We start from the raw sequence: 25,059 nt of genomic DNA, 5'->3' as shown, positions 1-25,059 counted from the left end.
GTAGATGCAAAACATATTTCACTATTCCACAGCAGAGTACACTAGTTTAACGTTGGTAGAATGTTTCATGTAACAACTGCCCTGCCATAAAATTGAAGTCTCTCACAAAAAAGCGGATAATGTTGACTATGTGTTTTATAGATATATATACCGAATAAGTCATTAAGTCATTTATACATACTTCTGGTAATGTGGCTAAATCTCCTTTCTCCATATCTTGAGTAGCAATTTTATACGTATCCATCAGCGAAATAAAAGTTGCTTTGCAAGCATGGCTGAACGCAATCATGGGTAAAAGTTTATATTGTTGGGCTTGGTAATCTAAAATTTGAACTTCAGGTTCACTGAAAAGCAAAAGCAAGAAAAAATGTATTCAAAAATTAAACCGCCCACATTTTTTTTGCCATACATTGGAGTGGTAAAATTAGAGTAAATTTCGACTTTTCAGAAAAATAAATTACGACAAAAAATAATTTAAACAACATGTAAATGTAATTCATTATTTGTTGAAACTCATTTCTAAGAAAAGAATTCAAGATAAAGTGTTATTTTGCACCATGTTCAAAGGATATAGGAGGTTAAACATATGGTGTACACAAATTAGTTGGCCAAATAGAATAACTTATTGAAAGTAATTCCCAGGGAAAAAATGTAAGTACAGTCGAACCTCTATATATTGAACTTCCACAGATCAAAATTTTTTATATATCAAAATCCCAGCCAACTTCTATGCTTATTACATATAAAAATTGCTTCTTTATATCGAAAAAAATTTCGAGACATTCATAGATTTTTTTTTCTATTTAAGACTTTGTCTTATGAAAAATGAAGGTTACAGAAGAAAATTATGATCACTAAAGGTTGCTACAAAACTCATAAGGAATCTGGAGTTGAGGGGTGTGTAGATAGGTCGTTGTTCCGTTCTTGAGTTCTTCAATTTCCTCAAGTTTATTTCAAGTCTTAGTTGTAACCAGTAGCACTGTAGTTTCAAGCTATCCCATTTGTCTGTTCATTATCATTCCTAGTCTTTTCAGCTTCAGTAAAAATCATTCAAGTTAAGTAGATTGATTTTTTACTCTTCTCTCGATTACATTGTCAAAACGAAAATCCCCTAATGTTGCGTATCAAGTTGAATTGCCGAAGAATGAAGATGTATGAAGGAGCAAAAATGTAATTTCTGTTAATTTTTTATTATTAATTTTTATTTAATCCGATGCTCGTATAAATTAGTAGTTATGTTTTATACATGAAAATTAGCTTTAATTTCAATCGTTTAGGAGATTTTTATGATAAAATAAGATTGTTTCCACACATCGAAATTTCTGTATATCGAATTTTTTTCCGGCAATTTGTTACTTCGATATATGGAGGTTTGACTGTATTCTAAAAAGACAGGGAAGCAGTCCAAGTATGCCACCATCACAAATGTTTGTGGCAACCTCCATTCGTTACTTTGCAAATGCCGCTTTAGTAAATCAGTTTTTGTAGCATATTTCTCAGCATGTTTCTATGGATCAAATTGATTGCAGTGATCTAGTGATCGTAGTGCACCTCCACAATCACTTCTAACTGGTACCTCAGCATTGAGGTAAGATTTAATGTCACGTCAGAACTGGGGCAAGATTTAACGTCACCTCAGCACTATGGTAAGATTTAACTCCGTGGTAGTAGCAACAAGGCATGCTATCCTGTTGAAAAATTAAACCTCTGGCATTTTTTCTTTGAAAATAAGCATAAGGAAAATCTGTAGCATGTGCAGGAAAATAATTAGCAGCTGAAAATTAGGAAAAATTAGTACTAGTCCAACTTTAAACTTGTTAACTTCATTTTATATTTGGGGAAGGTCTGAACATTTAAAATTGAACACCCTAATTTGTAGACACCCAGTATATTTTGATACAGATATGTACACAAATACACACAGAGAAAGATACAAAGATAAATACACAAAAACCGAAAGTTATAGAGATGAACAGACACATAGACAGATAGCTGCAAATAAATATTAGAAGCCCAAAGACATAGATTAAAACAATTGTTATACTGTAGCCAAATTTGTTAAAGCAGTCACCAAAGCTGATTTCTTGTGAGAAATAAAACTTAAGAACAAAACATAAAATTAAAGCTTTTATTCTAAGCTAGCAAGATATATCTTACTTGGGCAGAATCTGTGCTTGTCTGCGAACTGCACTGTAACGAATAGCAATTGTAGCAGCTCTTGCAACATTGTAGGCTACCATGTCCAGAATAAGGACTCGTACAAAAACCATGGTCCCATAATTCAGTTTATCGCTTTTTGGTTTTACATATTCTCCATCCACTGTGACCTGCAAAGTAACGTTTTAACAATATCAAAATATGATCATTTTCTAGGCAAGTTAACAACAAAACTTTTAAAAAGGTTTGCATGTCAAAGTTCCAAAACGAATCTCACATTACACAGGTATATAATTTCAAATCTTTCTGCCGTCTTTCTTTTCTGTCAAGCAGCTTAACAAGAAATGTTAACTACAAAAACTTAAAAGAAATTTTGATTTTAATTTATATCATAATGTGACAAAAGACCTAACATTGCTTTCGTAAAAAGTTTTTAAAAAATATCAAATCAGCCACTTTGGTATTCAGAAAAGAATCTAAGGGTGAAATTTACAGGGTTCGTACTCAATTTCAGAAATAAAACGAAGGAGTTTTGGAGGAGTTTCGAAGGAGTAAAATGAGATTTTGAAGGAGTACTAACGTGCTGTCCTTAAATGATGTCGCACTTTTTTCAACGTATTTGACCCCTTCTCGCTTTGTCACAAAGTGTCACACTTCACCTTACTCCTCCTCTTGCCACATGTCATATTTTTTAAACATCTTGTTATAATAACAGTGTGATGTCATTGTTTGCCACCTTCTATCTTCCCCTTGTCTCAATTTCATGAACCAGTCTCCCCCTCAAGGCACAACATTACTAGTGGATGACCCTTTTTACTAACTACCTAACTACAATTTACTAAACAATTGGTTTTTTTAAACACAATCACTTAACACAGTACATCTACTAAAGTATTTTTAAATATTTAAATAATAATTAAACAAACTGACTTTTACTGCTGAGAGTGTGGTGGAGGGAGAAACAATAATAATAAAACTTGAACAAATTGCCAAGCACCATTTAAGCATGTTTTACTTCTTTTATGAAATGTTTTACCCATCTAATGTTTTCACCTTCAACTTTTACAACTTCTATGCTCAATTTATAAATCACATCTTTATGAAAAAAAAAATATATATATGAAATTACTGAATTGAAATCGCCCTTATGGCGAAGTTAAGTTGTCGCTCCAAGTATTTTAAGTTAATGTCATAGAGGAAGATTACGTAGTCTTGATCTAAAAAAGAAGGAGTTTTGAAGGAGTTAAAACCAAAATGAAGGAGTTTGATGGGCCCTTCAAGAAAATTTCCTAAATGAAGGAGTATTGGAGGAGTTTTGAAGGAGCGTACGAACCCTGATTTACTAAGATTCAACCTCTTTTCCGTTAAGAAAAATACAGGTTTGTGCAAAAAATTTAAAAAATTCTATTCTGCTTATTATTATTATTATTATTATTATTATTATTATTATTATTGCGCAGTAAGAAAGAAATTGGTTAACTTGTCTCAAACTATCTTGTTCTTTTTTTGTATTATTGTTTTTCCAAGAATACTTATGCCCTAAGAAGTATTTTCCTTTGCACCCCTCCCTTGCAAAACTTAAAAGGTTTGAAAAACATTTTAAGTTTTTTTTTTTTTTTTTTTCTTTTTGAGCACTCAAAAGCCAAAGTATACTGGAAGTAAAGTCAGACCAAACAACGTAAGTAGAAGCACAAATTTGTAAATTACAGCAGACACGTGTTACAAATTTGTGCTTCTACTTACGTTGTTTGGTCTGACTTTACTATTCAGCACAAAGGTATTTATTTATTTTATACTGGAAGTGTTCAGTAATTCAGCTTAAAATGCTTCATTCTCAATCATCTTTGTTTTCATTATTTTTCTTTACCTTACTTTAAACACAATATCTGTGGAAGAAGTGCATTCCACAAAATAAAAAGAAAAGGCACCATCACTTCATCAGATTTTTTACTCATCATTAACATTTGGCTGATATTGGAATCTTGAGGGAGTTTTTTAATAAAGAGGTAACCATTAGAAATTTTAACGATTGCAAAAACATTGCTTGCTTTAAATGAGGTATGGTAATTAAAAGTGAAAAACAGACTGAATACTGTACCAGTCAAGTATGTCTGATTTCTTCTTAAAATCTGGGTTCCAAAAACTAGGGCTGATTAATTTGTTAAATTAGGGCCAGTTATAAGGAAGTTTTAAATTCTTACTGTGTATTTAGGCAAAGACACCTAAAATAAGTAGATTATGGAAGCAATAATCAAGTCACACATTTAAAAAAAAAAACATTTAAAAAATACCTGAGCATTTTTCATCAGCATATTCTCTCTAGGAATTCGAACATTATCTAATTTTAGGAATCCATTGTCAGAAGCTCTGAAACCAACTTTAGGTCCTATTTCTCCCACTGTAATTCCTGGAAGTAAAAATCCATTGAATTTCAGTCTATGAGTTGTGGAATATAGATTTATTGAAAGGTAACATAGCATCATAAACATATGTAGAAATGGCTAAAATTTTGAACTCCATCCACACATTCCATTATTTAAATTTTTTGTACATTCATTTGCACTTTTTTTTACAAAAAAGCTTTAATTTTTAGAAGTTGTATGAACAGTAGGGTGGGACAAAACAAATTTATTTTGATTAAATTCCAACACAGTCGACTCTCTCAAATTCGTCAACTTGAAATTCACAAATGTTTAAAATTCAAACAAGATTTGAAAAGTAAACAAAAAAATTTATAATTAAATGTTATGAAACACTTAAGATGGAAAATGTCAAATGTTATGAATGTAGATTGTTAATAAGATACTTAAAACTAGCGCTTATTCACTCATCATTATTGTTGGACATAAAAAATTAATGTCTAGTTTTTAAATAAAGTCATCTATTAAGTAAGACCATTTAAATGGAAAAAAAAATCCACAAAACAGATGAACTAAGTCATTATTTTTTTAATTTTGGATGTGTCAGAAGGTCTATGCAACTATTACATCTGTTTTAGCATTGATATGTTTTTGATCCCTTCTCTCTGTTGTATTTTCATTTTTAATTCATTTCCTAAGACTATATTTGAATAATTTGAATATATTTTAGCCTTGCAATTTCAGTGAGATATTAACAAATCCTGTGAGCACAGGTAAGTACACAGGAATTTGGGGAAAATAATAAAGCAATTTTTTAACTTTATTTTAAGGTGTTGTTTGCCTAAATATAATTTGAGTTTAAAGCAATCATAATTATTTTTATGCCCTGCTATGCTTTACTGTAGCCTTATGACAGACTTGAATCTTTTAGGCTTACATTTTGAGAAATTTTCTACCTATGACTAATAGTTAATGTTAAACATAAGGCATTCATTCATACTTAAGTCTTAATTTTAAGGTTTAATTTGTCTTTATAGCCCATCGTAATTATTTTTATGTGATGCTATGCTTTGCTATAGCCATGTGACAGGCTTCACTTTTTTATGCTTACATTTTTATAAACCTTCTACTTATCTATCATTTCATCATTTGGATTGAATTTAATTGTAAGCAAATTATTAATCAGGAACAACTATAGTCCTTTAGTAACACTCATAAATAATCATAATAATAAACAGTCAATAACATAAGTTTCAAGCAAACAGGAGCTATTTTATCATTGCAAAAATAAACACTGCAAAACAAAATAATTTGGTCAGGGGGGGGGAGGTATCCTGTTTTAGCACAGAAAGCACTTAATTACATCTTGTCTATCCCAACTTCATATCAATGAGAAATTGTTTTCTCAGCATTTGCAGAAATCAAGAAAAAAAAAAAAAATGCAGACCTTTTTGGACGTGAAAACCGCATTTCAGATTAAAAAATTAAGAACCAAGGAATCAAACTATGATCAGCCCATTTGCAGAACTTATTTTTTTTCCCTTTAACAGTCTGAATTTGAAATCCGAAACAGCAAATAAATCAACTTAGAAACACTTTTTATTAAACATAAAAATTGTATGATTTTCAATCACATGCAAAAGTTCTCATATTTTAGCGTTTTTTTTTTTTTTTTTTTTTTTTGCAGTAATTAAGTATCCAGCAACTGAAATCCAAAAGTTGCTCAGTTTGAAAACCTGATTTAAACTCCACTAGATTTGAACGAATAATAACATTTATTGACCTAATTTGCTTAATGCATTTGATCTGATTTAATAACACAGAAGTAATTTATCAATGAATAAAAAATCATTTTACTCTCCTAAAAAACAACTTAAGAATTTTCAAAATTAAAACATAATTTGTGAAGAAATAGAACCATTTCTTTTCACAAAATCTTAGTCTACCAAGAACAAAGATTTTACTACTGATATTAATTTTACATTATTTGGACCTTGAAGCTATTTATTCTTTATGGTGAGTCAATTTACAATGATTTCAAAATGTAGTTTTACTCTAAAACATAAATAATTTAAAATAAATACACTAAAAGTGAATTAATTTTACTTTCCTATTCATTAATTTTCAATCAAAAGCCAATTCGGTATTTTGGGGGCAAGGACGCTTGTCCCACATGTGTTACACCCTAAATACCTGGGGTTTTTTTGGCTATAAAAATATTAGAATTGTAAGACAGGGTTCGTACTCAATTTCATTAATAAAATGAAGGAGTAAACTGAGATTTTGAAGGAGTAGTAATGGGCTATCCTTTAATGATGTCGCACTTTTTCTCAACATGTTTGACCCCCTTCCCCTTTGTCACTAAGTGTCACACTTCACCTTATTACTCCTCTTGTCACATGTCATATTATTATAATAACTGTGTAATTTCGCTTTTTGCCACCTTCTCTCTTCCCCTTGTCACAATTTCATGAACTCGTCTCCCCCGACATCACTTGTACAATAACTGCGATTTACTAAACAATTGTTTCTTTAAACACAATCACTTAATAATAGTACATCAACCGATTCATTTTTAAATATTTAAATAATAACTAGACAAATTGACTTTTGCTGCGGAGAGTTTGGGAGGGAAAAGCAATAATCATAAAACTTGAAAAAATAGCCAAGCACCATTTAAGCATGATTTACTACAATTATGAAATGTCTTTGTCATCTAATAATATTCTCACCTTCAACTTTTATGATTTAACAATGATCAAATTGTAAATCACATCTTTTGAAAACAATATACGCAATTACTACATCAAAATCGTCCATATACCTTTGCCTTGTGACGATGTTAAGTTGTCGATGGAAGTATTTTAGGTTACTGTCATAGAGGAAAATTATGTCGTCATGAACTAAAAAAGAAGGAGTTTTGAAGGAGTTAAAACCAAAATGAAGGAGTTTGAAGGGCTCTTCAAAAAATTTCCTGGAAGAAAGAGTATTGGAGGAGTTTTGAAGGAGCGTACGAACCCTGTATGATAAATTCAGGGTTCATACTCTATTTGGATGAAAAAATTCCATGACCTTTCCAAGACTTTTTCATGACTTCGATGAAAATTTTCATGACCTCGTTACTCGAAAAGAACAGCACTATTTAATCTCTAACTTGATAATTTTTGGAAATGAGCATGAGTGAAACGTATACATGAATGCCACAGCCTCATTGAAGCACTTACTCGTAATGGGAAAAATATAAGTGTACACCTAAAAAACTAAACTATTCTTATTTGTCTTCATCATATAAGTTTAAGTAAAAGTAAAAATACAGGGAAATGAATTTGATGAGGCTTAAATGTCGGATATTTTATTTATAAACAGGCAGAATAATATTGAATGGGACAAAGAGTCACCACTAAGTTTCAATAAATTTGCTTCAAAAGTTGCCTTTTATTGTCAACAGTGCATTTAATCATCCACGTTACTTGACAGTATTTTGATTCTTTAAAGTAAAGCCACATAGTTTAGTCTTTTATGTTTCTAAATCAGATCTTTTTTGAAAAAACCATTTAGTAATGAATCAATCTTCTGATTCAAAAGTATACTTGTTTTGTTTACTTAATTGCACATTTTCAAATACATATAAATTAATAGAAACAGAAATTCCAGAAAATTTTTGATTCCTGACATTGAACGTAGCAGTGGGTCACATGGATTAGTTTTGCGGACCGTATGTTGGGCACTATTGTTTTGGAGTATTAGAATTCCTCTTTTTCCGTATTCTATAGCCTGAATAAAGACCTTTATTTTCTAAAACCTTCAACAAATGAAGATAAACTCTGATAAATTTAATAATAAAGTTCTTAAGAGTGATGGAATGGAACTCGGATGCAATTGAATTGCTTTTTTTTTGAGTGGGCGTGGCAAAACTAAGAACGTGAAATTTCGCTACCATAGAATATGAAACATAAGAAGTGTTGAAAATAACAGTAAAGTCAAAATAAGTGATGTCCAGACAGTAGAATCACATCGCAAAAAAAGGCAAGCGGCTGCGACAGAAGTGGATGCAATGAGATTTCAAAATTCAGATTTGATTTTGGGATCGTTCAATTTTCCACTTTTAATAGCTTTTTATGTACTATACTGTTAAATCACTCAAGATTTCTAATGCTCCTTTAGTTACTGTTACTTTCTCTTTGTTCAGGACATTTTTCCATGACTTGAAATAAATTTCCATGACTTTCAATGAAAATTTCAATTTTCCATGACTTTTCCAGATCTGAAATTTGCTTATTTTTTTTCCATGACTTTCCAGGATTTCCATGACCTGTACGAACCCTGTAAATTGCTTCAAACCACGGTATCTTTTGGTGAATTAGCCCACACAGTCTTTTTTTTTCTGGTACTACATCATTGTCAACAGCATTAAATATTTGTATTAAAATAAATGCTGTATAAGTAATTAGTTCAAAATTTTACAATTCTTTGTTCAATTTAAGTATTACAATTTACTAAGATAAGTCTTAAAATTAAAACATTGACACAGAAAGAAAATAATATTTTTCATATGATCACAGATTTGAAAAACTGATCTTGTGCAGAATAAATGTAGTTTACTATTACAGAAGACTTTCATGTTCTTTAAAAGTAAACTTACAGGAAAATAAAATGTACTACAATTAGAATTGATGTCCACCTTATAACTTTTTATGGACAAAAGTTCCATTAGGTTTCACAATCTATATTATAAAACAGTAGATAATCATGCTTAAAACAATACAAAAGTATTAGCATCAATTACTATTGGAATGATATTAGAAGTCTGCATGCAATTGTAATACAAAATAAAAATCTATTACTTTTTAATCAAAGATTATTATTACAATATCATGCTCAAAGCTTAAATTATGCTATAGCTGCATGGGGGGGGGGGGGGCAACATTATATTTTCTCATATTATTCTGGATAGATTTTTTTTTTTTTAATAATTGCTTTTAATGATGGATTTAACATAATGTATTTGTCCAGCTATACTGTCTATTTTACTTTAGTGTTTAAAACTAAATTGAAACCATTGTAGGAAGGTATTTGAATAATATTTGTGAACCTTTTAAATTTGTTAAATAATTCTCACTAATCACTCATGAATTTCATAAGACGGAACAGCCCTGTGATATGCTGTTGGACATGATGGGACAGGAAAGGTGTTTGAGATAGGAATAAAAGTGAATAAAGCATGAAATACTTGAAACTTACAGGTAGTACACAAAATTAAACATGTGTGCTTCCAAAGTAAACTTTGAGCAACACTTGTATAAAAGCAAGCTACAACTAAACATTCGACTACTTTAGGGAAATGACAGTTTACAACAACTTGAATCATTTTCTGACTGCATTCAAAAGTTCCCTCTTTTAAACTTACCTCGCAATGGTTGATGATTATCCCTGCTCCGAATCTGCACCATGAATGGATGAAGTCCATAATTTTTACCTTTTGTGTGAAGCTGAGCTAATACAATGGCAAAGTTGGCTGTTTTTCCCACTGTAAGAAAATAAATGCTGTTTTTATCAGGAAAATATATATTCTTTATTGACAAACTGTGCAATGCATCATTTAACAAAGACTTCCAAGGAACTGATTAATTTTATTAGAATTTTCATGTTTCAAGTCTAATTTCACTCTCAATGCTTTGACATTTTTCAATAAATTTTAAAATATTTGAAATATTAAATACAATGATTTTTAAATTGCTGGTAATTATCGGTTGACAAACAGAGCAGAAAATGGTACTGAAAGAATTCCTTTCATGCATTAATATATAAAGATAATGAAACTCAAGAATTGAAGTTATTTTGATGAAAAACTCACAACTGCCGGGCCACCATTTAACAGATGACAGAGTAGGTGAATTGATGACAAATTCTTCTGTATGTGGATCGTAGGTTGCTGTTGTCTCTAGCCCCCGAAGGAATGTACCTATTATAATGAACACAAAAAATTATTATAGTCAAAAAAATTAAAAGTTTTCTATTTTCAATATAAAAGTTGTTGGGAATATATAAGATGCAACATTCTAAACTAATTAAATTAGTTTGGCATTTATGTTAATATGACGTAATTGTTTTTTCTTCTCAATGGAAGAAGAAAGACATTTAATTTGTATGCAATACTGTGGCGATTAATGGTATAAAACTTAGCCAAAGTGTTTTTTTTTTTTGCACTACTCATCAATAGATACATGTTAGTACATTTTGTTTGAAACGCCAGGAAGGCAAAAACCGTATTTTCCTGCGTATTATCCGCGGGCAGCCTATAATCTGCAGGTCCTAAAATTGGCCTGAAGAAAAAAAAGCTTTGTATAATCCGCGGATAATACAATGTAAAATGATAAAGTTTGAATTTAACATACCATTTGAGCAACTAGACTAAAAACGTGAAAAAGTAATTACTTTGAAGGCATAATCAAAATTAATCTGAAATATAATCTAAAATATAATGATTTCTTCTTGAAATCTTGATTATAGTACTCTACTTGAAAAACAAAGAGTCAAGACAAAAGAGCAAACAATCCCCAAGAGGAACATTCAAGCAACATAAAATAACTAAAATAACCAACATACAGGCAGGCAGCGAAGAAGAACATTGCATGCTTCGTAAAATAAACAACATTCAATCGGCATACGGTCTCGATTGGTGAATCCTACTGTAAAAATATTGAGGTTCAATGCGTTGGTGTTAAGGGGGGGAGGGGGAGAGAAATCACAGATAATCCGCTGCTGCGTATAATCTGCACCTCATAAACTTTGCCTTTTTTAGCAGATAATCAGTGGATTATACGCAGGAAAATACGATAAGTGTTATCAATGTTATCTTTAAAAGTTTTAGTGATTATTCAAGCACTAGAAAGTTGCCCGCTGATTATCTGCTAAAAAATGAGGTGCAGATTATACGTGAAAATTGCCTTTACATTTGAACGAAGATATTGCCTGTTTGGTGATATTTTGACAGTTGAAATTTTAACACTAAATCCAGTGGATTAACCCTAAATTGCAGTAGATAGCGTTCTTTGTGGCCCATTTTTATGTTTCATCATTCTTCTAAAATGAGTCTTACCAGTAAAAAAGTTAAGTTCTTTTAGTATTCTTTTAGTGTTAAAAAAGATTTTATGACTAATGAATCAATCCTCCTTACCATGACCAAGTTCAGTCTGAGCATATGAGCCAATTATTTTCATTTCCAGTGCATCTGGAAGCCATTTTGCTTGCTGTTCTTCAGTTGCCAATCCCATTAGAGCAGGTATAAACATGACAAAATGTACAGTCAATGGAGAAGCCTCTTGCAAAATTGCATCAGCTATTGATCTAAATAATAAATAAAAATTAACTTCAAACACATACATAATTTATTTTATTTTTGAAAAATAAACACACTGAAAAACATTCAACATGAAACTGAGAGAACAAAAATATTTTTTCATGTTAAAGGAATAAGTTGTAGTCAACTTTACAGGTTTTACTGTATGTGTATATATATATATAATAATAATAAAAGTGAAAAATAGTGAAAAGATCACACCAAAAGCACATACATGCACAATGCAGCAAAACTAAAAAGCCAAGGAAATATAAAAAATATGCAAGTCAAAAACCAAATATTAAACAATTTATATAAAAAATAATGATTTAACCCCTTCCTGCTCGCTCCCGTGTCTATGCCGTGCTGGGGTTTCGAAATCCATTTCTCACTCCCGTGATAGCGCTGGGGTGTGCAATATTAACGCGACGAAACTATTAAAACCAATTCATTTATTTTGCCTGGAATACATTTTATTTCTCTCTTTATACACTAGATGGCAACACCAGTCCATTTTAAATGTAATTGCAGATTTTAACTGTAATTGCAGAGATGAAGAAAGGAAATTTGGTTCTAGCTTACCAGATTGTGACGTTGTCCTCTGTATCTCAAGCTTTGAAATTTACCACACAAGAAAAATTTACTTATCTTTACTTTTATTACACAAAATATTAATAAAATTATTTTTTAATGTATAAAAGACGTATTTCTTAAATTTTTGCTGCTTCCTTGGGCTTGTTTTAAAATTTCAATCTAAAAAATATTGAAAATGAAAAAATGAATGCACTTGTTGTTCATAAACTTATTTTTATATCATTTTCTTAAATAAAAAAAATAGGCACTTTTATGACCTATGATTTTCTTGAAAATTATCCGATTGTTAAGGGGTTAATCAAGAAATTTCTGTACTCTTGAAACCGTTTAACTGTGAGAATGTATGATACAACCGTGACAAACTTTTTTTTTTTTGATCGCTTTTAAAAGGATTTTCAATTTTTTCCTCTTGATTCTACAGTTTCGACTCAGACGAGGTTTTTTAAACTTTTAAATTTTATTAACTCACGACACACAAAGGAAGGTGGTTATAAGTTTGACATGTCTGAGTATCTGTCTGTGGCACTCTAGCGCCTAAACGGAAGGACCGATTTTGACAAAAAAAAAAAAACAAGAAAATTAAAAGCAATGATTTAAAATATTTATCTATTGCCAGTTTCTATTTGTTAACAAATAAAATACTTGTAACTGATTTTTAGTAGTATAAGTCTTTTAAAGGGATTTTCAATTTTTCCTCTTGATTCTACAGTTGCGACTCAGTCTGGATTTTTTTTAATTTTTAATTTTGTCGTTGCTTGTAAAGCTACTGTTAATATTTTTATGTGCTTTGTCATACCTAGTTTTAAATTCCAAAGAGACTTTAAAAGGTCTTTTGAAAAGGTGCCAACGCATTTTAGTTGAAGAAAAATTCTCATTTCATGTGAAAAGGTGGGGGGAAGGGGTGTTCAACGGACTTCTTTTAACTTCTTATCACAGATATCACCGTGCGGGTAGTGCTAGTACTTTTTATTTGGGCAAAGACAAGGCTGAGTATTCTGCAATTCAGTTGCCGAATAGTTAACATATTTTTATCGAAAAGCAAAACATAGGTTACATTTAAACCATAATTTTGTATGCTTAATGTGTCAATATACAGTATTAAAGATTAAAAAAATGATTAAGATCAAAATGTTAAACTACATTTACCAAAAGTAGAACACTTATTTACACTTTTGTGGAAAAAGTTAAAAGAAAAAAGAGAGCTTTTCTACTAAAAATGCTGAATATTTCTTTTCTACATTATAAACATTTTTTTGCTGTTATGATTTAAACAAATGTAAACATTAAAAAGAATGTTTTTGAATATATCATAACATTAATGAATATTTTTGCATTTTAAACTCTCATAATAAAGAAAAAATATATGAGTGGGAAAAAAAATATTATTCAATTTTTATACATTTATTTTGTGAACTAATTATTGCTTCATGCATGATTTATGCTTGTATTTCATCTACCTTTTTATGTATTAGGATTATTTTCATAAGACAAAATAAGTATCAACCTTCTTAATATGACAGAAAAAAAAACGGCTTTATCCAAAAATTGTGTATAAATTTATTCTTATGTGTTAATAGATTGCTCAGATTTATAGTACAGACATTTTTATCAGCCATTCATTACTGAAAACCCTTAAAAATGCAGTAAAGCATAACAAGATTTCATCTAAATTTTGGACCAGTTTGATTCTACCGCACTATTCCACTGGACAGGACAACAACCTAAATTGCCCATTAGGTATGACAAATATAAGTAAAGCTGTATAAAACTTTCAATAAGTGAAAATATAATAAATTTTTTGTACAGTATTCGGCCAAGGCCGAATACTTACGACCAAACGGCACCAGCTTGAGGGTCACGGATTTGAACAAAGTTCTAGCTATAGGTCCATTCCCACTACATATGAGTGCAGGCAAAGTGGTTTGACTGCATAGGCCCTAGTTTTTCTCCAAAAGTCCAAAGTCCTTTGGGCCCAAAGTTGCTAGTTAGGCCCCAGATTTGCAATAGCGTTTCGACTGGAATTTCAAAATTCGACACTATGTTCGATCTCCCAACACCTTTGGCAATTTTTTTTTTGGTAAATTGAGTATAAGGGGGAACACGTATTTATTTATGAGCATTATCTAAGCTAATTGAAAAATCAAAACAATCTTGTTTTTTTTTTTTTTTTTTTTTTTTTTTGTGCCATGTGCAAACTATTTCATTTGCAAACGATAAATATCTTATAACTATGTTATTTTAGCATTCAAGTTATTGAAATTAAAAGAAGTAGCCAAGTTGAATTTAAGAACAGCTTATTAAAAATTAGTATTCAATGTAATTAATTCAAAGGTAAGCATGGCTCATAATGCAGTACAATAGCAGAAAAAGCAATAAAAATGGTAATTTTAAACTTTAAAGGAAACTCCATTAGCATTTCTAGGCCCAAATTATCAACTTTGGACCCCCGTTGCAGTCGAAATAGGGCCTATGCAGTCAAACCACTATACTTGGGATCATATCTAGAGGGAATTGACCTATATCTAGAATTTTGTCCAAATCTGTGATCCTCAAGGTCGTGCCGTTTGGTAGTTAGTTTGATATTTGGCCTCGGCTAAATATTTGTTGTATCACTATACTTGACTGCAAGCTTACTTGGCAGTGGAGAAGTTGGTTGAGGCCAAGCAAAAGAAATAGTTCCTAGTGATATTCGGGCTAAAATACGCTCTCCCCTTTTGAAATCGTATTAGTTAGTAAAACCGACGCATACTTAACCTGTTTTTAACATCATTTCTGTCAATCTTTAAATACTTTAAATTTACGTGTGAAGCAAATTAATCCAGTTGAGGCAAATGCACCAGACACTACCAGCTTAGACAGGTAGAGATCTCCTCCTATTCCTAAAGCAGGTAGCACAGACGGCTCGTACAAGGGGGCAACCGCTTTCATATGTTAAGGGGCCTAGCCCTCTCACATTTCCAAGTTAAAAATTAATAATTGATTGAAAAATGATTTTTTACAGGGAGGTTTGATCTTTTCCACAAAAGTAGCAACTAAAAATTCTAAATAAATGAACTTCTCTCATCGTATTTCATGAGAATGCAACTTTGAATTGAAAGGGGAAAAATTGTGGTGGCCATCCGCCTCGATTTTTGAAGCCACATCGCAAATTTTTTGGAAGACTTAATAGAATCACAAATGTTAAAAACCATGAATACAACCCAATTCCACCAAAAAAAAAGAAAATAATTTGAATTTTGACCTCTTGAACTCAAATTATGTTTTCCGCAATCACGAGTGTGTGTGTGTGTGTGTGTGTAACTATGCATGTGTGTTTATGTGTGTGTGGGGTGTTTGTGTGTAGGGGGGATGTGTATGTGGGCATGTGTGTTTGTGTCTGTGTGCAGGTATGAGTGTGTAGGTAGTTGTGTGTATAAGTGTTTGTGTGTGGTGGGGAATGTGTATGTGTGTGTAGGCATATGTCTTTGTGTCTGTGTGTAGGCATGAGTGTGATAAGTGTGTGGGTAATTGTGTGTAGGTGTGTGTGATGTGTAGGTGTCTGTATGTATGTATGTGTGTGTATGTATGTGTTTGAGTGTGTGTATATGTTTGTGTGTGTAGGTGTATGTATTTGTGTGCATGTGAGTGTATGTGTGTGTAGGTGTATGTATTTGTGTGCGTGTGTGTGTAGGTATATGTATTTGTGTGCGTGTGTGTGTAGGTGTATGTATTTGTGTGCGTGTGTAGTTGTTTATGTATGCGTGTGTAGCATATGGACGCAACCTGGAGACGGCTTTCGCTATAGGAGCAACATCATGAGGAACCGGTCGACGGTGATGCTACAGAGGGTGCTGGCGAGAAAATAAAATGATAGCACATCAAAACAGTCAAGTGAGAACAATAAGCAATCGTGATTGCTCAAAAAAATTACAGCTTCAGGGGCCACTTCTTCTAACCCCACAAAGATAACTAGTAGGATAGTATGTGACGTTTTATCTGTTAACTCGACTTTACTTCCACGCGTTACCAAGTAACTTTGCAAACAAGTATAGCTATACCAGAGGTTTCCACCTAGGGGGCCACCATGGTGCCATTGAAATTTTTATTTGGGGGGGGGGTGTTTTGATGATTATTTTTCACTTTTTTGGGAGGGGAGCTCTTGATTTAAGGGGGGTCTTTACGACATTTAGGGGGTGCACCCTTGTCCTTAAAGGGGTGGGCACCCCTGGCTATACTTCTTAAATTTAACACAGCATTTTATTTTGTTAGTATATTTTGATTTTTTATTATTGCAGGCACATTACAAACAAAACATATTGTTAATAGTAGGGTTTTCAACCCTGCCAACAAAACCTGAAAAAAATCTGAGTGGGTTTAAAAACATATACACAATTAAAAAACCAATACACACATGCTGAAGTGGTTTTTTTTTACATTTAGTATAAATGAAAAAAAATCAGAATTTAAACATATTAATACATTATTTTATCCACACAAGTACTTTTTTTTATTTTTTAATCCAGTTTGTCTTTTTTTTTCTCTCTCTCTAGATTCTTCTACTATCTTGGAAAAAAATAGTTTCTTCCAGAAGAAAACAAACCCAGTGAAAAAATTAAAGTAAAAGAAAAAAGAGGAATTAACTGCCTTAAATAACATAAACACATAAATAAATAAAAATGTAAATTTAAAAAGAACATTGAAAATGTGCATGCAAAAATGCTATAAGTGTGATATCACATACTTTGGTTGAAATAATAAAATTTTGTAGCAATATACTGAAAAACATTATGACATGTGACAAGGTGAAAGGATAAAGTGAAGCATGACACTTTCTGACAAAGGAGGTTAAAAATTCTGGTAAAAAGGGTGACATTTTTGAACAGCCCCAAAATGCCACATATTTGACAGAAAATATTGCTTATGCATAGTATACAAATAACGTCAAGTTTTCATATTTTACTATCTCGTTTTTTATAAGCATTTGAGAACAAAAACCATTTATCATACAACATTTGGAGTTCAAATAGCTTACAATATTTCTTGAGGATCAGCCAGTTCCATAGCTTTGTGGAAGATATGAAGAGACTTTCGTAATGAGTCGTCATAGATTTCTGAATGAGTGAGGTAATCAATGGGTTTGACATCTTGTACTTCAGGATCATTATAAAATAAATATTCTGGATGGATAAGAAAAAGAAAAAACTATATTACTACATACATGAATGAGGCACATAAAAAAATGAGATATTGAGCTAAAACCTTCCATTATAAGGAATCGTACAAAAAAGTAACTGGTCCTGCTGACCAGTAAGAATGAAGATATACTAGTTCGCAGACAGTATTATTAGTCCACTAAAAAAAGAAATTTCATGACACATGGTATTAGCATTTTATTTACATATTCATTTTTGATTCGATCTGTATAACGTAGCTAATTGACTTCCACTTAAAGTTTAAACTGAGAGTGCAAACAAAAAAAATTTAACCAAATGTAAATGCAAAAAATTACTATAAAAAAAACTCTTAAACAAAAAAACAACAACATAAATTGGCATAATTAATGGCAATCAACGTCTAATCCCGATTACTATACTGAATTCTCTTTCATGGTGGTTTGAAGCAGTTTTCAGTGCTCTTGAACCAGTAGACTACCAAACTTTGAACACTGCATTTAGCAACATTTATGATTTTTTAAATTACCTATCAATTACAATGTCTAATAGAGGAATCCGCTTAATTGGACCACCGGTTAATCCGACCAACTGCTTATTCGAACGAAATCTTAAAGAATCAAAACAAATCCCTTTACACAAAGCTTAATATTATTTGCTTATTGGGACTAAAAATTTGTTTAATTGGACCAAGAAACATGAGAACAAATCGGAAAAAAATTAAAAATCGCTCGCTTGAAGCGAGTTTTAAGTTGGTCAAGGAATGTAATAGTTAATGCAATAAAAATTATTAATAGTTCCTTGTAACTTTCAATAATACTCGGCAATATTTACAGGAAAAAATGGTTAACGAAACTCCTATTGCATGGCGACACTGTTCTACCTAAGATCAAAATTTCAGTAAAATTTCAAATTTTTTCAGCTCAGTAAGCATGTTCAATAATACGTAATTTTTTTCAAAAATTTAGTTGTAAATGCGCAATTTACATTTCATTGGAATTTTTAATGATTGATTGGTACTTCTTGGCACTTATTTTTTCACTCTTACATTTTTAGTTACTTCTGGTTATTGAATTGCTACTGAGTGGAAGGAATAACTAAAACTATCGGTCTGAACACGTTGTTCAACAAGTGTAAAAAGGTTATTTACCTTATTTCTTATTTTATTTTTTTAATGGAAAAATTTTATAAACAGCAATTTTTTTTCTTTGTTTGCTCACTATACATATGGGGCTCACAATAACAATAAGGTAATTTAAATGTTTTGTGTATAGCATGTTTGGTCAAGCTGTACAGGTTTTGTTCGCTTAAGCGGGCCAGCCAGTAATTAGGAGCAGTTTAAAAAGTACCGTCCCAATGTGATCTCTTTAAAAGAAATCAACTGTATGCTCTATTGTAACAATTCATAATTAAAAAAAATTATTGACTGGAATTTAAATGTTTGTGAATAATCAGCCTCAGATACTCTTCTTGAAAAACCATTGGGTTTAAAATTTTACAGATAGCTCATTTTTAATGCTAATGTTTTCCTTATATAAATTTTTAACAATTACCATTTCAAAAACTTATCTTAGTAAAATTTAAAATGTTTGATTGAAATGCAAATTGACATAACTAATAAATGGCTTTCCAGACAATAATATGATGGCAGGAATTGGCTGCATTCCATTTATGACTCAAAACACAATTATAAAAACAATTTCTTTTCATTGCTAGGACAAACTTCTCAATTTTTGAACTACTTCTCTTTTTAAATGTGTGTTTAATATACAGGTATACATGCGACAGTTATTATGTGATTAATTGAGAGTATTAATAATAACCAGTTTTTATAAATAATATAATCACTGCGAATTCTTCATTATAGCCTGATTATCCTTATATATATTATTTATGTAGCCTGTTTTTTGTTTCTATGCGAGATTTTCCTCAATTCTTGATCGATTTCTTTGATTTACACCTTATTTTAAAGCTTATCGTGCATGCTACTGACGAAAAATAGACCCACGGTCTAAAAATTGTTTTTTTCTGTCTAAAAAACCTGTTTTAAAGAACCATAATGAGGTTTTTGGTTAAATGTATAACTTTAACTTGCACTGTAACAGGCAGAGCTGAATAGCTTGATCGGCAGAGCCTTCAACTGGTAACCAGGAGAATGAGTGTTCGGGCCCGTGTCCAGACAATCTGCATCAAAAAAATTAGTGAAATATCGCGCAGTATGTGAACTCTTAATAACAAATATGAGGGAATAGAATAGATGAGATGGAAACACTCCTTCCTGGTATGAAAACTTGATGCAGCATGGAGCTAAATTGATTATTAATTGTAAGGCTTTTTTTTTTGAAGCTTCGGCTCCGGTAAGAGAAAATTAAAGCATAATGTAAGCGAAAATATAAGTTATCAGATTTAAGATTTCAGACTACAATGGAATTGTTTTTTGTTCAGAAAAAAATAATAAATCGTGTATTGAAATATAGATTCTTCTAATGAGTTTTTGACTCTTTGTACAAATAAAAAAAGTACTACCTCAATTTGAAGGGTAAAATATACATTTTTTTCTTCTTTTTGCAAAAAAACAAATAGCCTATCACATTTTTACTACATTCGAAAAAAGCTACGCTTAAAAAAGAACTTAGTTCTAATTATTTTGTATTTTAACCGTGCTGTTAAATGAACATATGCTGCCATCTAAGCCATAACGGTTCAAGTAGCTTGCGATAACAAATTGTAAAAATTTTGAAAAATAAAAACACTTCTCTTCAATATCTTATATATTATTTCAATGGATTATTTTGCTGTCAGTATGCGAGATCTTTCTTATCTCTTGAAGAAATTCCCCCCATTTTTAAACTTGTCAGGCTGGCTAATAATAGCCAAAAAATAGACTTACGGTCTAAAAATCAAGTTTTCGGAAACGCCCCTTGCTGTTGCAAAACCTTGATGCAGCCTGTAGTTCTTATGCATTTTTTTTTTTTTTAAGCAAAGTTCTAATACAATTTTCCAATTATTTGCGTCGCTTTCGGCAAGAAAAAAAAAATTTAAATCAACCTGTGTGTGTCTTTTTTTTTAAATAAAGTTTAAACACAGTAGACTTATTTGTTCTGTTAAACTGATAAGTTTTTTCTGTAGAGCCTTCGGCTATAAACTATCTGAACTTCGGGCAAGCTTGGGCTGTCCGACATAATAGCCATTTTACATTAATATTACGCATTACATGTACTCATAACATACAACAGAAAACGCACATAATAAAATAAATGCAGTGGGAATGCTATTTGGTGTTTCGACTCTTTTATGCATGCTACAGTTATCATTCGGATAAGTTTAGTGTTAATCGAAGGGTGTTCTTCCTTTTTTTTAAAGCTTTGACTCCGTCCAGACCACTAAGCATAAAAAAAGTATTAGATTTACCTCAAGGGAATCCTTTTTGTGCAGAAAAACATTTTCATTGCATGCTGAAATGTAGATTTTTCTAATAGCAGTGTTCGACCTTTTGTACAAATGAAAAAATACTACGCCAAACTGAAACTACGAGTTTCACCCAGTAAACCTTTAATTATTTATTCGAATACGATATAAAACATTAAAATTATTATCAACTTCATCAGTCTTGCATAATATAGACGAAGGCGCAAACGGCATTCGCAGAAAATTTTTGGCTCTGCAGAAATTTATTTTTCACTACTAACGTTAATTTAAAAAAAAAAGGATTTTTTTTTTTTAAACCCCACATTTTACTTCTGTTTCTTCTAAATCTTATGCAAAATTAATCTAAAAAATAATTATTTCTTCCTGAAATCGCGATTATAGTACGCTAATTACTTAAAAGACAAAGGAGTCAACAGTTGCAAATCAAGTCGAGACCGCTCCTACTATGACTGTATAGTTTTTTATTTTACACAGCCTGGATCGCGTAAGGGGAAAATTCAAGTTACATAAAATAAACAACTTTACAGACTATGGAACGATCACTCCCGCTGTAAATTGAGTTCAAATGCGTTGGCGTAGAAAGAGGGGGGGGGGGAGCACAAATTTAAAACTTTTTTAACAGATAACATGCAGAAAATACAGTATTTATTTTTGTAGAAATACTTAATTTCAAACAAATAAGTAGTTTTGTTGATTTGTGTACAAAATCAAATATCTTCATAAAATTTTCAAGTAAAAAGCAGGTAGCTCATGTTTTATCAGATCTACATGAACTTTTTCACTGATGAAAGTAATAATAATGATCATGTGATTGATATTGAGCAAAAAATAATAGTTTAAGCAGTTTTCTTCAGTTAGTGAAAAGTAAGCATAAACTATATGCTGTTTTAAAATAAATAAATAAATAAATAAAAATAAAGTCCCCCTCCCCTTTTTATATTTTTGTATAAAAGCGTGAATAAGGCAAAATAGTTATTTGCAGAAAATTTTCCAGTTAGGATTTGTGTTCGCAGAAAGCTTTTCATTTTATCTAAGTCTGAACTTCATTAGTACAAAATCATTTTCTACTCCTCTGCTTTCGGCTGAAAAAAAAGAAAAAGATACATTCTGTCTACGTTCGAAAAATTACACTTAAAAAACGCACTCGGTTCACCTGGTTTTGGTTTTGAATTTCAAGTGTTCGATTAAAAGAAAAATATGTGCGGGCACTTAAGCTATAACAGTTAAAGCAGTCTGCTATGGGAAATTGTTCAATATTCAAAAATAAAAACACGTAGCTTGAATGTAATAGCTTCAATTCTCCAAACTGAATTCTTTGAACATAACTCAGGGTTCGAAAATATCATGTTATTTTCGAAAATATCCGATATTTTCAATAAGTACCAACTAAAGTCTTCAAAATAGTAAATGCATCCTCAAACTACTCCTTATTTTCTTGTATAACTTCTTCTTCATCAGCACAACAGCCTGGTGCAGGCCAAGGCTTTCTCCGTCTGCTTCCTCCAGGCGGTACGACACGTTGCCAGGTTTCTCCACCTGTTCACTCCCAAAATTTTAAGGTCCTTCTCAACACTATCCAGCCACCTTGTTGCTGGTCTGCCCCTTCTCCTTGTACCCTCAATCTTCGAAAAAGTTAGCTTTTTAATCGGATCCAGATCTGCACGCCTATATACGTGCCCCAGCCATCTGATTCTATTGGCTTTAATTACTCTTAAGGTGTTGGGTTGTCTGTATTTACGGTATACTTCAAAGTTATATAAACTTCCCCAAGTGTCATTTTCTTTTACTGCTCCAAAAATTGCCCGAAGGATCTTTCTTTCAAAAATGAGAAGTCTGTTTTATTAATTGCCCATGTCTCACTACCGTATAAAATGATCGGTCTTATGAGGGTTTTGTATAGGTCTTGTATTACTATTAAAACAACATATAGACTTAAAATTAAGGTTTCGTTCATTATTAACCTAATATCTCATTTTTCATTTTTATCAATTTTAATGGAGTTAATTTAGCATTAGCTGTTTGACTCATTTCTCTTCTGAAAGCTACTTTTACACGGTTATGTGATTCAGTGAGAAAAAATATGCATAGATATTTCTTAACCACTGGTGAACTCTTTAAACAATGCTGTCTGTAGTGAGAGACATTTGCCTTTGATCCCCTTCTACTTGAGAATTAGTTTGGCTATCTTTGAACTTTTGATATCATTCAGGAACACCACAATCATTCATTAAACTGTCTTCATACACTCTTCTCATTTTTTTTTTTTTTTTTTGATGAATTTTCTCTGCAGCTTAAAACAAGTAACTGTAATATTAGATGTGCATTCATACATTAATATCGTTTGCATACAGTGGTGGATTTACAATGTCGCAAGTGTCACAATTGTTAGGGGCCCTGCGGCCCCTAGCATTAATCGGTGAACAGCAGGGTTGGCTTTCTGCCGGCAGAAACTGGTTTCTGCCCTGCCGGTGGCAGAAACTGGTTATAACTGGTAAAAACCGGCAGAAACTGGCAAAAACTAAAAAGCATCTTTATTAATTCAAGTAATTACAAAATGATGTTTGTTTAAGTAAACTAAAAAATGTAATTCTATTTCATCATTATAAAAAAAAAAACTCATTGCCCTTGATTTAGTTTGATCAGAAAGAGAACTGCTTAACTGCAGATGCTCGTAACATTTGTATTAACCTAAAGTACGAAAATCGTAAGGGCACTTAAGAAAAAGAATTGACATACAGATTTAAACAGGCAGTTACTGGTTGTTATTTGCTAGCTTATACGTGTCATCTAAAATGCTTGGGATTAAAATTATCATTTGCTCAAGAAGAAAATGCCAGAATTTTACTTGCCGATAGTAACCTCAATTTTATACCTAATATCACAGTTTTACAAAAAAAAATGATCCTATTTCCCAAAACTTATTTTTCCAGTCAAATTTTAAAACCACCCCAGTTACTACATAGTAGATCATTTTATTTAAAAAATATATACAATTGATGAAAGTTTCATGAATCTTTGCTGTATCCTTTATGGCATTGCCATCTAGTTCTTCTGTTGCGAGAGGATTCTGTTATTTCTCCTCTATTCATATTAAATTAAGAAATCATTTATATTTTCAGTTCACCTTTTCTTAAAGACAGCTGCAGAGGGCAAAAAACATAATTTTTGATTTTTAATGATATTGTAAATAAATTGTGCTTTGGCTAACATTTCATTATTTTCCTGTGCTAAATTCCTATTGGTTATCAAAGATTTCTTTTATGTCATTTTTTGAGTTTTTGCCACTTTCTGCCACAAATGTGGCAGAAAGGGGGTTTTGCCATGCCGGTTTTAACCGATTTCTACCAGTGGTTTTAACCACCTTGGCAGAAACTTGCCAACCCTGGTGAACAGTCATAAGACATTTTCTTTCTTTTTTGACCAACATTTAATTTGGCACTTTTAATCTATATCAAAATTGTTACATTGCTAATAATTGTATGAATATAAAATAATAAAGGAATATTACATTACATAATTAACATAACATAAAAAATATAGCACACAACTTTTTAGTTATTTTAAATAATAAATGAACAATATTACTATGATAAATATAATTTTTATAATGAAAATACCGTTGATGAAAAAATAAATATCGAAAATATCAAAATATGACAATTTCAAAATAAATATCGGATATATAACATGATATATATCGGCGAACCCTGTTAAAAGTGCCCATTATTTTCGAAATATTTCTTGGCTACTTGGAATTGCGAATCACAGTTACATTAATTTCTCAAATGAATAGAAAACATTGCTGTTTTATTTATTTTTCAATTATTAGCAACGCATGAAACATTTTATTAAATTAAAACTACAACGAAAGCTTTTAAATTTTTTGAGAGATACAATTTGATGAACGATGTATATAAAATTAAAAAATATCTAATGTGTGTCATGAATCATATCAAGTTTGCATGACGAACAATCATTACTTTTTTCCTTGCAATGAAATGAGATCAAATAAAAGTAAGATCAACCGCAG

The 25,059-nt window shown here is 31.3% G+C and overlaps 1 protein-coding gene across 1 annotated transcript in view; it reads right to left on the bottom strand.

The window, feature by feature from the left end:
• LOC129217771 (peroxisomal acyl-coenzyme A oxidase 1-like) overlaps nucleotides 1-17,606 on the bottom strand; it is a gene marked incomplete at its 5' end in the record, with an annotated part of 35,297 nt that extends 17,691 nt beyond the window's left edge. Inside the window, 7 exon segments of the mRNA XM_054852115.1 lie at nucleotides 182-344; nucleotides 2,158-2,327; nucleotides 4,449-4,564; nucleotides 9,925-10,044; nucleotides 10,372-10,479; nucleotides 11,695-11,864; nucleotides 17,462-17,606. Coding sequence (XP_054708090.1) covers nucleotides 182-344; nucleotides 2,158-2,327; nucleotides 4,449-4,564; nucleotides 9,925-10,044; nucleotides 10,372-10,479; nucleotides 11,695-11,864; nucleotides 17,462-17,606 — 992 coding nt within the window.
• Nucleotides 17,607-25,059: the final 7,453 nt, after the last annotated feature.

Source organism: Uloborus diversus, chromosome 2, assembly GCF_026930045.1.
Source record: "Uloborus diversus isolate 005 chromosome 2, Udiv.v.3.1, whole genome shotgun sequence".
Lineage (NCBI taxonomy): Eukaryota > Metazoa > Arthropoda > Arachnida > Araneae > Uloboridae > Uloborus > Uloborus diversus.
This window is presented reverse-complemented; position numbering and strand designations above follow the sequence as displayed.